This window comes from Chanodichthys erythropterus, chromosome 13 (genome assembly GCF_024489055.1).
Source record: "Chanodichthys erythropterus isolate Z2021 chromosome 13, ASM2448905v1, whole genome shotgun sequence".
Taxonomy (NCBI): Eukaryota; Metazoa; Chordata; class Actinopteri; order Cypriniformes; family Xenocyprididae; genus Chanodichthys; species Chanodichthys erythropterus.
In genome coordinates this window covers 30,627,775-30,642,690 of record NC_090233.1, presented here as the reverse complement: position 1 = coordinate 30,642,690, position 14,916 = coordinate 30,627,775, and the positions used below count along the sequence as shown (strand labels likewise).

Here is a 14,916-nt window from a genome sequence, read left to right as displayed (position 1 = left end):
TAAAAGAGAACCAGAGAGAGAGAGGAGGAGGCTGTGGCGAGTGTTTTATGAACTGAGAGAGATAGAACATATTTCCTTTTTCATCACAGTTCTTTAAACCACAGACCAAGTGATATTATTTTCCACTATGATCTTTATAAGCCAAACACATGCTAAATGAGTCAGACTTGGTGAGCATTTGTGAGATGTTCAATGCATTGATAAATTCAGGGGGTTGTTCTTTACGCATCCAAAATATAACTTTTGTAAGAATATATGATACCGTTCAAAAGTTTGGTGTCAGTAAGATTTTTTTTTAAATGTTTTTTTAAAGTAGCTCACCAAGACTTCATTTATTTGATCAAAAATACAGTAAAAACAGTAATATTTTTTTTATTATTTTTTTTATTTTAATATATTTTAAAACATAATTTATTTCTGTGATGGCGAAGCTGAATTTTCAACACCATCACTCCAGTCTTCAGTGTCACATGATCCTTCAGAAATCATTCTAATATGCTGATTTAGTTTTCAAGAAACATTTATTATCATCATTGTTGAAAACATGATACATTTTTTTTTCAGGGTACTACAAAAGATCAGCATTTATTTGGAATAGAATTTTTTTTCTGTTACAATGTAAAAGTCTTTACTATCACTTTTGATAAATTCAATGTATCTTTGCTGAATAAAATATTAATGTATTTTATAAAAAGTCTTACTGACCCCAAACTTTTGAATGGTAGTGTAGATGTTGTTATCCGTTAGGAAACTCTCAGACTACTTATTAAATAAATAAATAAATATGTAATAAAAAATGTAAATTTCTTTTATTATGTGAGAGGAAAGAGACCATGAGAAACAATTACACAATTTATACAGTTTAGCGGCCTTTGTGCAAAAAATATTTTAACCAATTAGAATGAAGGATTTCAAAAAACTGCATATTAAATATTGTTTTATTAATCTTTTTATATATTATAGTGTGTGGGACTGAATGTTGTGGATTTATTTTTTATGTACTATATACCAGTAAGAGCAAAGTGTAGGTAAAGGGTCTAAAAATTCTGAATATATATATGTATATATATGTATATATGTATATATATGTATATATATGTATATATATGTATATATATATATGTATAATCTGTTCGAGAAGTTTTTGCTTTAATGACAGCAGTGTTTAGGCTTCCAGTACTCCACAAGTCAAGTGAAATATGATAATTTTGCATAAAGATTGTCGCACGATAAATGCCACAAATTTGCTTATTTTATTAGTGACCTAGAAATAGTGCAGAATCTTAAAGGGGACATAACACACACAGTTTCTGCCAATCTTATGTTAATCTTGAGTACCTATAGAGGGGTATTGCATCTTTCATACCTCCTTATTTTTATCAGATTCATAAAAGACAGATACAGCCAAACCGCTTCTTTCTGAAAATAGCAGAGCTCCTGGAGGCGTGCCGTGGGCGGAACTAAAGAGTCACAAGTACGCAATACGTCATCGTATTATCCCTAGATAACTTTTGATTCACTATATGTTTGTGTTGTTTACATTATATGCACTTACGTGCCGATTGCCAGACATTGTTCAGACATTTGATGCAGTTTTACTTATCGCCTGCGGTTCCGACTCACAACAGGGATATTTTATTCCTGGGACCCTCCATCTTTTAGTTTCAAACGATATGCAAATCCAGCTTCAAAATGGGCCTGGTTTATAAAACATTCTTCACCAAAATGCCGGGAAAAAAACAAACATACTTGCTCCATTGCTGCCCCGGGAAAAACAAACTGCATCCACTGTTCCCTTAATTCTGGGTTCTTTGGGAATCTGAACAAGGTTATCTTTCCCTCACAACCAAAAACTACTACCACTACTTTGGTAACATTGTTGATTTGATGGTCTAAAAACAAAATGACAAATCTTTCTCGAGCCAGTCCAGTGCTGCACTGCCGACGACTTCCGTAACCCGAACGAAGCACGTTTATGGGCTTGCTCTGGTTGATGTGTGCGCGTGCTTCCGGGAGAAGTACCCATACAAGGAATTCTGCACTTTATGACATCAAATAGGGCCATACTCTATGTTTAGCATGAGAATCCAACTCTTTAGCAGTGTAAATAAGTCAGAATGCATGAAATAGCTTTAGACATCCCATTTAAATTTTGTGAGTAGACATTTGTGCCTCACTGAAAGTGTTTGAGCTTTTCTTATAGGTAGCTTTGGCTCACATGACCCTCATTAAACTAATCCGGAGAAGTAAGCCTCCTCAATATTCATAAATGCCAGTAAACAAGTGATTTATCCAGCTTTCCCAGTGCTGCTCTGGGGGACAGTGGTCTAGAGCGTTATCAGAGTTTGTTTAGCCTGTGTGCGATTTCATGCTTGATATATGTTTCGCATACAGAGATAGGAACAATAGAAGAACATCTCCGTAATACCAGATTTAGATCTTTGAGAAAAGTCCTCAGCGCTAATGTACTGATAAACATCCTCCGGAAAGGAGGCCATTGATTTTGTGACCAGTACAGCAATTGAGCTGATCTCTCTCTCTCTCACTCTCTCTCTCTCTCTGCCTCTCTCTCTCTCTCTCTCTCTCTCTCTCTCTCTCTCTCTCTCTCTCTTCCTCTCCCTCTGTCCTTTCTGTTACAGTCTAAAAGCTCTGGTTTCGACTGGGGGCAGAAATGTACAAGCAGCCTGTGATTGGTGAGTGTTCACACCCACACACATGCACCGTGACCCATGTCGTATTTGACAGTCGTCCATTTCAGTTGAACTGTTCTGATCCACATTTTAACATGCCCACAGAAACACACACTGAAAAGAAACATTACATTATTATATAGGTTCACATGTACTCAAACTCATGAACTCAGCTTCATGTGCACTTCAATGCACTTGAATGGTTTACTGCTGCCCTCTGCTGGCAGGGAGTCAGAAGTATATGTTCTCACATTGAAAATGAAATTAAGCCAATCATGTGCTTACTTTCCATCCCAACCAAAAAGTAAAAGTACTGTACACTTATTCATAATGTCTGTTGGGACGAATGTCTGTTTTCTACAGGTTGTTTTCCCATGTGGATGACCCGTTCCTGGATGATCCTTTACCCAGGGAGTATGTGCTGTATCTAAAACCCACCGGCCCCCTCCTCAACCAGCTCTCCAACTTCTGGCAGCAGAGTCGCATCACATGTGGAAAGAACAAAGCCCACAACATCTTCCCACACATAACCCTCTGCCAGTTCTTCATGGTCAGAGCACTTCATTAACATATCCAACCATATATGCATCTTTCTTAGTGCTGTTCTTTAGTTTTGTTTTACTTAATAAATACAGTTTTTAACAGTGCTTTCTTTCAACACCAACCCTAAAACTATATATAAAAGTACATTTGCTAAAATTACATAATGATTCACGCCATATTAAATTCCATAATTTAGCAGATGCTTATCCAAAAGGAAAAACTCAAGCATTATAATGTAACTAAAGCAAACAATATGTGCTGGTAATGTACACCAGAAGATTTAACACTCCAAAAGGATACAAAATTATTATAAAAAGTACATTTTAAAGTGGTCCAATATTCAGAATATACTTTTATATATATATATTTTAGTCAGATACAACACCTTTGTGTGACAAACAGACCCAAATTCAAGTAATTATTTATTGATAATCTTCCCCAGCATGTATGATATACATGACCGTTCAAAGTTGTTGTCTTTTTATAGAAATCTCTTATTCTCATTAAGGATGCATTTATTTGACCAAAAATATAGTAAAAGAGTAATATTGTGAAATATTATGACAATATAAATGTCAGCAGCTATTGCTCCAGCCTTCAGTGTCTCATCATCCTTCAGAAATCATTTAAATATGCTGGATAGAAATGTCAAAAGAACAGCCTTTATATGAAATAGAATTTTTCATAACATTGTAAAAGTCTTTACTGTCACTTTTGATCAACGTAATGTGCCCTTGCTGAATAAAAGTATTCATCTTTTTTCAAACCAAAAAAAAAAAAAAAACGTACTAACCACAGACTTTTAAAAGGGAGTGTATGTTCGGTGTTCTTGACAGCATCACTGAAGGACTGTCTCTCTTTGTCACTGCAGTGTGCAGACGCTAAGGTAGATGCCCTCTGTGAAGCTCTGCAGGCTGTGGTAGGTCAGTGGAAAGGTCGTTTCCCTTCCCCGCTTCCCCTCGAGTTCTACTCATCCTCAAACTTCATTGGCCTCTTTGTGGAGGAGAAAGTGGCTGAGGTGATCAAGAGCTTTGCTGCAGACTTTGCCACTGAGGCAGCATCCAAAGCAGGTGTGTGTGTGTTTATATGTGTTTGTTGAGCAATAATGTGAGCAATGATCTTGATTTTCTTTGTTGCTCCCTTTCTTCCTTATTCGGTTTAATTTCAATTTTAGTGTGCTTTTCTGGCATGGAAGAAAACAGATATTTGCATCGCCAATAGGTTTGTGCAATGTCAAATAATAAACATTCTCTCTCTTCAGATGCTCATGTGGAGCCCCATAAGAAACAACTTCATGTAACTCTGGCCTACCACTTCCAAACCAATCATCATGCATCATTAGAAAAACTTGCCAAAAGTGTAGACATAACCCTGTGCTGTGATTGGCAAGCTGTACTCTTTTCACGAGACATCCGATTTGCCAATCATGAGGTAGTGTATTGATTGTTTGCTAACACCCTAAAGAATATAATGTTTTGTTTTAAAGGAACACTCCACTTTTTTTGAAAATAGGCTCATTTTCCATCTCCCCTAGAGTTAAACAGTTGAGTTTTACCGTTTTCGAATCCATTCAGCCGATCTCCGGTTCTGGCGGTACCACTTTTAGCATAGCTTAGCATAGTTCATTGAATCTGATTAGACTGTTAGCATCGCGCTTAAAAATGACCAAAGAGTTTTGATATTTTTCCTATTTAATACTTGACTCTTCTGTAGTTAAATCGTGTACTAAGACCGACGGAAAATAAAAAGTTGCGATTTTCTAAGCTGATATGGCTAGGAACTATACTCTCATTCAGGCGTAATAATCAAGGAACTTTGCTGCCGTTCCATGGCTGCAGCAGTGCAATGATATTACGCAGCGCCCGTGAGCCCCTGCTTACACAGGGAACGTGCCTTGCAACCATGGAGACGTTTGTGAGAGACGCTGCGTAATATCATTGCACTGCTGCAGCCATGATACGGCAGCAAAGTTCCTTGATTATTACGCCGGAAAGAGAGTATAGTTCCTAGCCATATCAGCCTAGAAAATTGCAAATTTTCATTTTCTGTCGGTCTTAGTACACGATTTAACTACAGAAGAGTCAAGTTTTAAATAGGAAAAATATAAAAACTCTTTGGTCATTTTTAAGCGCGATGCTAAAGGTCTAATCAGATTCAATGAACTATGCTAAGCTATGCTAAAAGTGGTACCGCCAGAACCGGAGATCGGCTGAATGGATTCGAAAACGGTAAAACTCAACTGTTTAACTCTAGGGGAGTTGGAAAATGAGCCTATTTTCAAAAAAAGTGGAGTGTTCCTTTAAGAGAATTTACCATGTAATTTACTATTGTTGATGCCAAATATTTGCTACAGAAAGTCATCTATAGAAAATAAAACATACCATTGTATCACTACATTCATCTGCATCCATACAATTATTTTAATAATTTCTAAATTATAATTCAGTTAGATGTATACACTTTGTAGTGCAATGTTATTAATATCTACATGGGTTAATACTTTGAACACTGAATATATTGAATTAAAATGCTTGATAATGCTGAAAGTTTACTAATTAATATCATATGGCTTAGGTGGCTTTGTAACTTTTCTGTCTCTTTGTTTTAAGACCCTGCGGGTGATGTACCCTTATGTGCCTCAGAACGATGATGAACTGGAGCTGATGCCCAGTGACTTCATCTTCATGTCATCTATAGAGCAGACCACTGCCAGTGAGGGCTGGGTCTACGGGACCTCGATGAGCACAGGGTTATCTGGGCTACTGCCAGAAAATTACGTCAATAGGGCAGATGAGTGTGACACTTGGGTCTTTCATGGGTAAGATGGATCTTTCTATTCATCAGAGATTCCTAAAACATAATCCCCAGGTTTCACGGACAAGGCTTAAACCTAGTCCCAGACTAATATGCATGTTTGAGCTGTTTTAACTGAAAGCAACTTGCACTGACATATCTTAAAATAAATAGTATTGTTTTTTTTCTAAGGCATGTTTATAAAAGCTACTTAAATGTCCTAATTGAACTAAGGCCTAATCCTGGCTTAGTCTAAACCGTGTTTGTGAAACCAGGTAATAAATTCACAGTTTCCACAAAATACTGATATGCAGCCATGAATTATTATAATGAGTAATGATTTTAAACAAGAGATTAGAATGATTTTGGAAAGATCATGAAGTAATGACTATTGAAATTTTAGCTCTGTCATCACAGGAATAAATTACTTTTTAAAATATATTAAAATAGAAAGCAGTTATTTTAAATTGTAAAGATATTTCACAATATCACTGTTTTTTTTTTTTTTTTAATAAAATAAATGCAGCCTTGCTGAGCATAAGAGACATTTTTCAAAAACATAAACATTTTTACTGAGCCCAAACTTTTGAATGGTATGATCTAGATCTAAAAGCTGAACTGTAACTGAAATATTTACATCTCTGCATCTCATTACTTCCATCTCATTATCTTTTTTTTCAGGTCTTTCTCTTTCCTTAATGGAACCCCTCCATCCAATATCAGAGGTGCAATGGGTGGGATTTTTTTTGACCCACACTTGGATGGTCGTCTCCTTGATGATCCCATGCCATTGGATCCCCCCAGTCTTAGCGTCATATGTCAGTCTATGCAGGTAAAACACTTTCAGGGATGTTATTTTTCCGTATTTATACTGATGAAAAGTATGACCCATGTGAATTGTGTAAATCTGAGAAAAAAGGGGGGTGGAGGGGTGGGTTGTGGTGCAAATTACTGCATGATGAGTGAAATCGGGAAATGGCCTTAAAAATTGTTAAAAAAACTGTAACATGTTACGTTTTCAAATACATTTATTTCATGCACATCCTGACATTGGTGCACAGTGGTGTACAAACTTGCACTGTCATCTGCAGTGCACTCCTAGCGTGGGTTAGCCAGGGTTCAGAGCGCAATATGATCCAACCATCTTCCCAAATTTGTCATGAGAATCGTTTATCTGTTGTTGTCAACAAAGAGAAGCCTTAAGGTCTCCCTGTGGTTTTCTGCCAAAATAAAAAGGTCCATGGGTTTACCGTTAGAAAGCAAAGAAATGAAGACAACCATAAATGTTTGTATTGCAATTTTACTGTTTGTCTATAAAATAAAAACAAAATAATATTAATGATAATAATAATTATTAACATTAATATTAATAATAATAACAATGCTATTAATACTTTTATTATAACATAAATTGTATTACAATATATTACATAATATCATGAATATTAAATACTTGATTTTTTTTATTTTACAGTACAATAGTATGTATTATTGCAACATAAGATATATCTATATTCATTTGCTAAAATATATATTTTTTAATAATATATGGTTTTCCTTCTTTTTTTGTCTTTAGCTGATCACATGCCTGACTTTTGAGGCTGGGACCTTGTGCTAATATGAAAGCTAACGTTTTATTCATAATTATTTGTTTTAGATCCTACGACCCAATCAGTCTCGACTGCCTAAAAGAACGTTGTTTGTGTGTCGCCATGGTGAGAGAATGGACGTAGTGTTTGGGAAACACTGGATCACTCAGTGCTTTGATGCCAAAGGTCTGATTTCAACTTTCCAAATCCGTTCTTTATAGTTCTTCCCACAACCAGCCGGAAAAGCTGGAAATATTAGTGAGTTTTAAAATGTAACAGTTATATTAAGCTCTAAAACATTTCATCAGCTATAAATCAACAAAAATAAAGTAACTATATCCAGAAGAAAAGAAACAAGGGAATTTATGGGCCAAATTGTGTGAGAACTCTGTTCATGTGTAATTTCTCAGTGCATACTCATTTGTCTATATTTGTGTATACTGAGCAGGTCGGTATGTGCGGTCAAACCTCAATATGCCGGCAAGTCTCCCAGTAAGGAGTGGGGGGTTCAGGGACTATGATAAGGACTGCCCTATTACTGTGTTCGGATCCACACAGGCTCGCCTAGTCGGTCAGTCCCTCATCGCTGTTAAATACACTTTAAGATCAAGATCACATGAATTCCTTTCTATTCTGCACACTAATGGCGTTAAAGATGTCATTTCTGCTCCACTCTCCGCACTAACATGTGTTTATGTGTGGTTTGTTTCACAGGGGAGGCTCTTCTAGAAAGTAATACAGTAGTAGACTTTGTATACTGTTCTCCATCTCTGCGCTGCGTGCAAACAGCTCATCATATCCTCAGAGGTAAAATATTACCTTCATCGCTCTTTCATCTCTATTTTTTTTCTACATGAATCAGTTTCTACTTCATTAGCCATGCCAATTTACATCCCTAAAGCAATTTCTTCCTATGTGCCTCATTCTCTGTTTTGGACTGTATATCTCAGGTCTTCAAAAGGATGGGAAGACTAAGATCAGAGTTGAGCCGGGTTTGTTTGAGTGGACTAAATGGGTGTCGGGAACCTCATTACCCGCCTGGATTCCTCCTGCAGACCTGGCTGCTGCTAACCTTAGTGTGGATACAACGTACAGGTATTTTATTAGACGCTCATCCTTTTGCTACACTTTTTGATTGTAATGTTGCTTATTGATAGCATAATTTATTGTTTTATGGTTCCATTTGATTTCATAAATAACTTCCTGCAGTAAATGGAATTATCATGTTGTCTTGTTCCCCTGCAGACCTCATATACCCATCAGTAAACTGGCCGTGTCTGAGTCCTATGAAACTTACATCAGTCGCAGCTTCCAAGTGACGCGTGAAATTCTGTCAGAGTGCAATAATCTGGGTGGGTCATGAGTGCATGTACTTTTTTGCACTTTTTTTAATCTATACTGTTATATATTGACCATATATAACATGTTCTGGTGTCCAACAGGAAATACAGTGCTGATTGTGGCCCATGCTTCCTCTCTTGAGGCTTGTACGAGGCAGATACAGGGTCTGACCCCACAGAACTCTAAAGACTTTGTGCAAGTGGTCAGAAAGGTCAGATCTCTTGTGCATTTTCTAAATATTTTATTTCTCTATTTTACACACTTACACACAGGTTTGTTTTGCTCTCTTAGAGAGGACATTCCATAGGCGTAATGGTTTTTGTACTGTACAAACTGTACATTCTATCTACACTACCCTACCTCTAAACCTACACAGCACAGAAAACATTCAGCATTTTTACATTTTTAATAAAATGTTTTTAAAGCTATTTTAAATTTGAGGACTCATGAAATGTACTCATATTTCATGTTTACGTTGTAATGCCAGTGTAATACCCATGTCATTATACAAATTTGTGCACACACACACACACACACACACACACACACACACACACACACATACATTCTTGTATAAAGGTATGTATATAAATAACAGATGATATTTAATATATTAGAACTTTAAAACTATTTAGATTTATACATAATTGTTCAAAAGGTTGAGGTCACTGAGATTTTTTTGCAAGAAATTAATACTTTTATACAGCAAAGTTGCATTAAATTGATCGAAAGTGGCAGTAAAGACTTTTACATATACGAAAGATTTCTATTTTAAATAAATGCTGCTTTTTTAACTTGAAAAAAATCAAGTTGGAAAAGTTACACGGATCCAACTAAATATTAAGCAGCACAACAGTTTCAATGTTGATAATAAATAAGAAATGTTTTTGTCCAAAACAGCATATCAGAATGATTCATGTGACACTGAAGACTGGAGTAATGTTGCTGAAAATTCAGCTTTGCCATCACAGCAATGCATTCCATTTTAAAATATATTAAAATAGAAAATAATTATTTAAAAATGTAATAATATTTTACAGTATGTTGTTTTACTGTATTTTTGACTAAATGCTGCGTTGGTGAGCATAAGAGAGTCTTTCAAAAACATGAAAAAATCTCCTGACCCCAAACTTCTCTACGGTAGTGTCAGTTTACTTATTTATTTCGATATTTCAATGTTGTATATGACTTGTATATTTATATAGATAGATAATATAAACAATCTAAATACCCCCCCCCCCCCCCCTTTCTGTTTCTCTCACACAGATACCTTACTTAGGCTTTTGTGCTTGTGAAGAGATGGGTGAGACAGGCGTTTGGCAGCTTGTGGACCCGCCCATCTTGCCGCTCACCCATGGACCGAATCACAGCTTTAACTGGAGAGAAACGCTGGTGCAGGACTGAAAGGCGCTGCAACTTTACCTTCACTGCTCTTCCTCCAAAGGCAACAAAGACGTAGCTTACAGTCACATCATTACAGACCTGCATTATAGCACTATAAAAGGCTCATGCTTCCATAGCCACGTTCTTGCACTGCTACAGTACACCTCATTGACTCTTGTCTTAATATATACAGCATAAGAGCAGTAATATTTGCGTTCGATTTTCATAATGTGCTCAAACACCATTCAAGCTGCAGCAGAACTCTTGCTTCCAACTGTAGCCCAGACGTAACTAAAAATCTGAGAGCTTCAAAGACGTACATCATACACAGGATGTAATACACGGTGATAAACTCAGGTTTCCTGCCTCAGTGAGGAGGAAATAGTGTGCGAAGTTGAAGAGTCAGCATCCAACACTTCCAAAATGGATGCCGCTGGACTCGGGTTGGGTCTCCGAAACCTTTGTAAACTCCGTTTTACTAGACTCTGTAGGGGAACGAGATTTCTCCCTATTACACTGTGAATCAAGTAGACATGCACAACCTCTTGCATCATGATTTCCCAATTACACCTTCTACAAGCCCACTCACCAACCTCCTGAAAGCACAAGAATATAATCTGGCAATCAGATAGACTGAGAAGCAGCTTTAAAGTAGTTTAGAAATGGATTTGGTGGACAGCACATTCGTCCTGTGCCTTGCTGTCATGCTGCTACTCTTAAACACTTTGCAACTATAGGACACTTTGGGAGGACTGTTAGTTAGGGTTTATTTGGAGACAGTATTTAAAGGTGTACTTTTCGCATGTAGGGTCGATTTTTGCAAAAAGGAAGATGATAAACCTTCTAAGGCATCATCAAACATTCGAAGGCAGTGCCACAAATTGATACAATTTCTTAAGCAGCAGCTTAAATAATGTTATGTGCATTGCTGTAAGGCAAGCTTTACATTCTGAGCACTTGAAAAATCAAACCAAACAGGAACGAATGCTTCACCAATGTAAAGAATTGTACATTAATGCATAACGTGTCTGTATATACTAAGTAACATAGTAAAATCCATTTGATGTGTTTCACCTTTAAATGGAACAATTATAATTGCATTTATTTATGTATTCAAAAGATAGTTGTAAAGATAATATGTTGGTGCTTCAGGTTTTTTGTTTGTTATTTCCTGTTATTGGAATAGAGAAATCAAGCCATAGCAAATGACGATATAAATCATCACTATATAATGCAGTGTTTTTCTCCACTTCAAGCTCTTGAGTAAGCATATCTGTTACGGTTACCGTAATATGCCATCTGTGTTTCTTGAAATTCATAACTATTTTAGCCCACTCATGGTTCGACATTTAATGATGAGAAAGAGGAGGCATGCATAATGAGGTGTGCAGTGCATTGCACAAGCAAAAGAGCTTTATGGAGTTTTTGGCCACAATTTTCAATAGTGCATTTACTTAAAGATAAATGTAGATGTTAGACTCGACTGAACATGCCAAGGGTGTGCAAACAAGGTTAGATCTGCCATAATATGTTTTGACAGTATAATGACATTGGTGTTCTTAATTTAACTTATTTTTTTTATTTTTTATTTGAGTTTAAGAGTTGATCTTTTGCCTAAATGACTCCTGCAAGAGGATGAATGTTGGAACTATTAAAGGGATAGTTCACCCAAAATGTATTTCAAACCTGCATTACAATCTTTCTTCTGTGGGATACAAAGAAGAATTTTTAAATAATATTTGGGCCACTATTTTTCTGTGACCAGAAAAATAGCAAATCCATTTAAAATGTCTAATGCATTTTCTTTATACAGTTTAATATATTGAAATGGAAGAATTTCCAGGTATTAAAGGTGCCCAAGAACCAGTTTTAACAAGATGTAATTTAAATCTAAGGAGTCCCCTGAACGTGTCTGTGAAGTTTCAGCTCAAAATACCCCATAGATTTTTTTTTATAATTTTTTTTTTTAACTGCCTATTTTGAGCCATAATTATATATGCACCGATTCAGTGCGTGGCCCCTTTAAATCTCGCGCTCCCCCGCCCCCGAGCTCTCGACTGCCTTAACCAGCATAAACAAAGTTCACACAGCTAATATAACCCTCAAAATGGATCTTTACAAAGTGTTTGTCATTAATGCTGCATGGATGCATCGATTCCTGTGAGTAGTATTTCTTTGGATGTTTACATTGATTCTGAATGAGTTTGAGGCTATATGCTCTTAGGCTAACGGGCTAAAGCTAACATTACACACTGTTGGAGAGATTTATAAAGAATGAAGTTGTGTTTATGAATTATACAGACTGCAAGTGTTTAAAAATTTTTAAATAGCGACGGCTCTCTTGTCTCCGTGAATACAGTAAGAAACAATGGTAACTTTAAACACATTTAACAGTAAATTAGCAACATGCTAATGAAACATTTAGAAAGACAATTTAAAAATATCACTAAAAATATCATGATATCATGTATCATGGCAGTTATTATTGCTCCATCTGCCATTTTTCGCTGTTGTTCTTGTTTGCTTACCTAGTCTGATGATTCAGCTGTACACAGATCAAGACGTTAATACTGGCTGCCCTTGTGTAATGCCTTGAACATGAGCTGGCATTATGCAAATATTGGGGTCGTACATATTAATGATCCCGACTGTTGTGTAACAGTCGGTGTTATGTTGAGATTCGCCTGATTTTGGGAGGTCTTTTAAACAAATGAGATTTACATAAGAAGGAGGAAACAATGGAATTTGAGACTCACAGTATGTCATTTCTATGTACTGAACTCTTGTTATTCAACTATGCCGAGGTAAATTCAATTTATCATTCGAGGGCACCTTTAATAGTTGCTGGTTTAGCTGTGTCAGTTTAGAATTTTAAGAAAGCTATGCATTTAATGTTTTTGTATATGTATGTGGTATATACAAAATAGGTTTATATTTGGGCCACTCTTTTCAAGATAATGAAAGCAAATGAGGACTATTGTGACTGAATATGACCAATAGTCAATGATCCGGTTGAATTTACAGTTAACAGACCGCCCATAAGGGGAAGAAATCAGTGAATAACAACTTTGTGTATTACACAAATCCATTGTATGACATCAGAAGACTTTAAATAGTACTCTTGCACATTCAGTCTATTTTATGATAATTTCTTTGTAATTGCAAATAGAGAACCAGTTCTAAATTTCTGCTTTTGTGTTCCATGGAAAAAAGAAAGTAATAGTCAAGATTAGAACATGTGTGTGAATAAGTGATGACAGAATTGTCATTTTTGGGTGAACTATTCTTTCAAATATTTCTGAGTCTGAGACAAATCTTTCTTCATTCATTTGGCATTTTCCAACTCAACAGTATAACGTAACCTTCTAAATGCTTCCTACTCATGAATTTAAATGAGACCTTTATCTCAGCACAGATGACTTAATGTGAACTTATGAAGATTTTATTTGGTCAGCCCAGTGTATGTGTGTGTGGGGGGGTGTGGTTGAGTGTTCATATGCTAGAAACTGAAGATGCTGTTTTCCAATAAAAATAATTACCTTATTAAATTTCCCTTGTCTACCATTACAACATGTCTACCATGAATAGATCCTCGTTCTTCCAAAAATGGCAACACACAACTAACCCATCATGTGTATCAGTGTGTATTACCACAGAGGGTTGAACGTACAGCTTCAAAGAATGTGTTTGATTCACTGAGAGGTAATATTGTCACTGTATACTTTTTCAGAAGCATGCTATGTGTGCAACTCCTTATGACTATTTGAAAATTAAGTGTAATATGAGCCAAAGTGCTTCATTGATTTTTTTTTTTTTTTTTTTTTTTTTTTGATGAATCTTTGCTTTCTTAGGGGTGTTTACCTGGACTCATGAGATGTTTTTATATACCCTTTCTGATCAATGGAAACCAATAAATATTCAAAATCTAAGTGCAAAATAATGCGACATATAAGGGTAACAATCAAGGTATTACAGATTGTTTGCTATTATTATTAACTGTTGTTTGGTCCTCCGTGAAATGAGTCATGTTTAGTTATCACTATATGCTTTCATTCAGGTCTCAGTTTCAATCAAATTTAATGTTGGGGCATTTCAGTAGCTTAAAAATGATCCTTGCATGCACAAGAAGAAAATGCAAATTTAACCCATTCATAGTGAAAAGTTGTACATGAAATAGCCTAACTGCACAAAACATACATTATAGTTCAGTGCGTAAAGAACTTAAATAGAGATTCCAAAAGCATATGTGACATTCCGCCAAGAAGCTACCTTTTTAAATATGATTGTTGACATTTATTTTAAGACTTATTTTAATGTGTAACGTTTGTAAAGCATGTTTGCAAATAAATCTTTTGTCATCCTGCATTAAAGAGTTTTTTCTTTTAGATTTGTCACTGTATATTACACTGCAATATGATCACTGAAATGACAATACTAAGTAAATGGTAGTACTAGCAAACAATATTATATTTATATTATATTTTATATTTTGCAGTCACTAAGGGTCTATACAGTATAGCCTGTTCTTAGGGCATGAGGAGTTGGGCCCAGCCACTGTAATCATTTTGAAACCAACG

At 35.9% G+C, this 14,916-nt stretch overlaps 1 protein-coding gene across 1 annotated transcript in view; it reads left to right on the top strand.

Moving 5' to 3' along the window:
- ubash3ba (ubiquitin associated and SH3 domain containing Ba) overlaps positions 1-14,698 on the top strand; it is a 31,423-nt gene extending 16,725 nt beyond the window's left edge. The window contains exons 2-14 of the mRNA XM_067406597.1: positions 2,640-2,693; positions 3,054-3,240; positions 4,105-4,303; positions 4,495-4,664; positions 5,843-6,051; positions 6,708-6,858; positions 7,684-7,801; positions 8,064-8,186; positions 8,330-8,422; positions 8,566-8,710; positions 8,861-8,967; positions 9,058-9,167; positions 10,223-14,698. Coding sequence (XP_067262698.1) covers positions 2,640-2,693; positions 3,054-3,240; positions 4,105-4,303; positions 4,495-4,664; positions 5,843-6,051; positions 6,708-6,858; positions 7,684-7,801; positions 8,064-8,186; positions 8,330-8,422; positions 8,566-8,710; positions 8,861-8,967; positions 9,058-9,167; positions 10,223-10,360 — 1,804 coding nt within the window. The 3' untranslated portion in view covers positions 10,361-14,698. The remainder of the gene's footprint in view (positions 1-2,639; positions 2,694-3,053; positions 3,241-4,104; positions 4,304-4,494; positions 4,665-5,842; positions 6,052-6,707; positions 6,859-7,683; positions 7,802-8,063; positions 8,187-8,329; positions 8,423-8,565; positions 8,711-8,860; positions 8,968-9,057; positions 9,168-10,222) is intronic.
- The last annotated feature ends 218 nt before the right edge of the window (positions 14,699-14,916 follow it).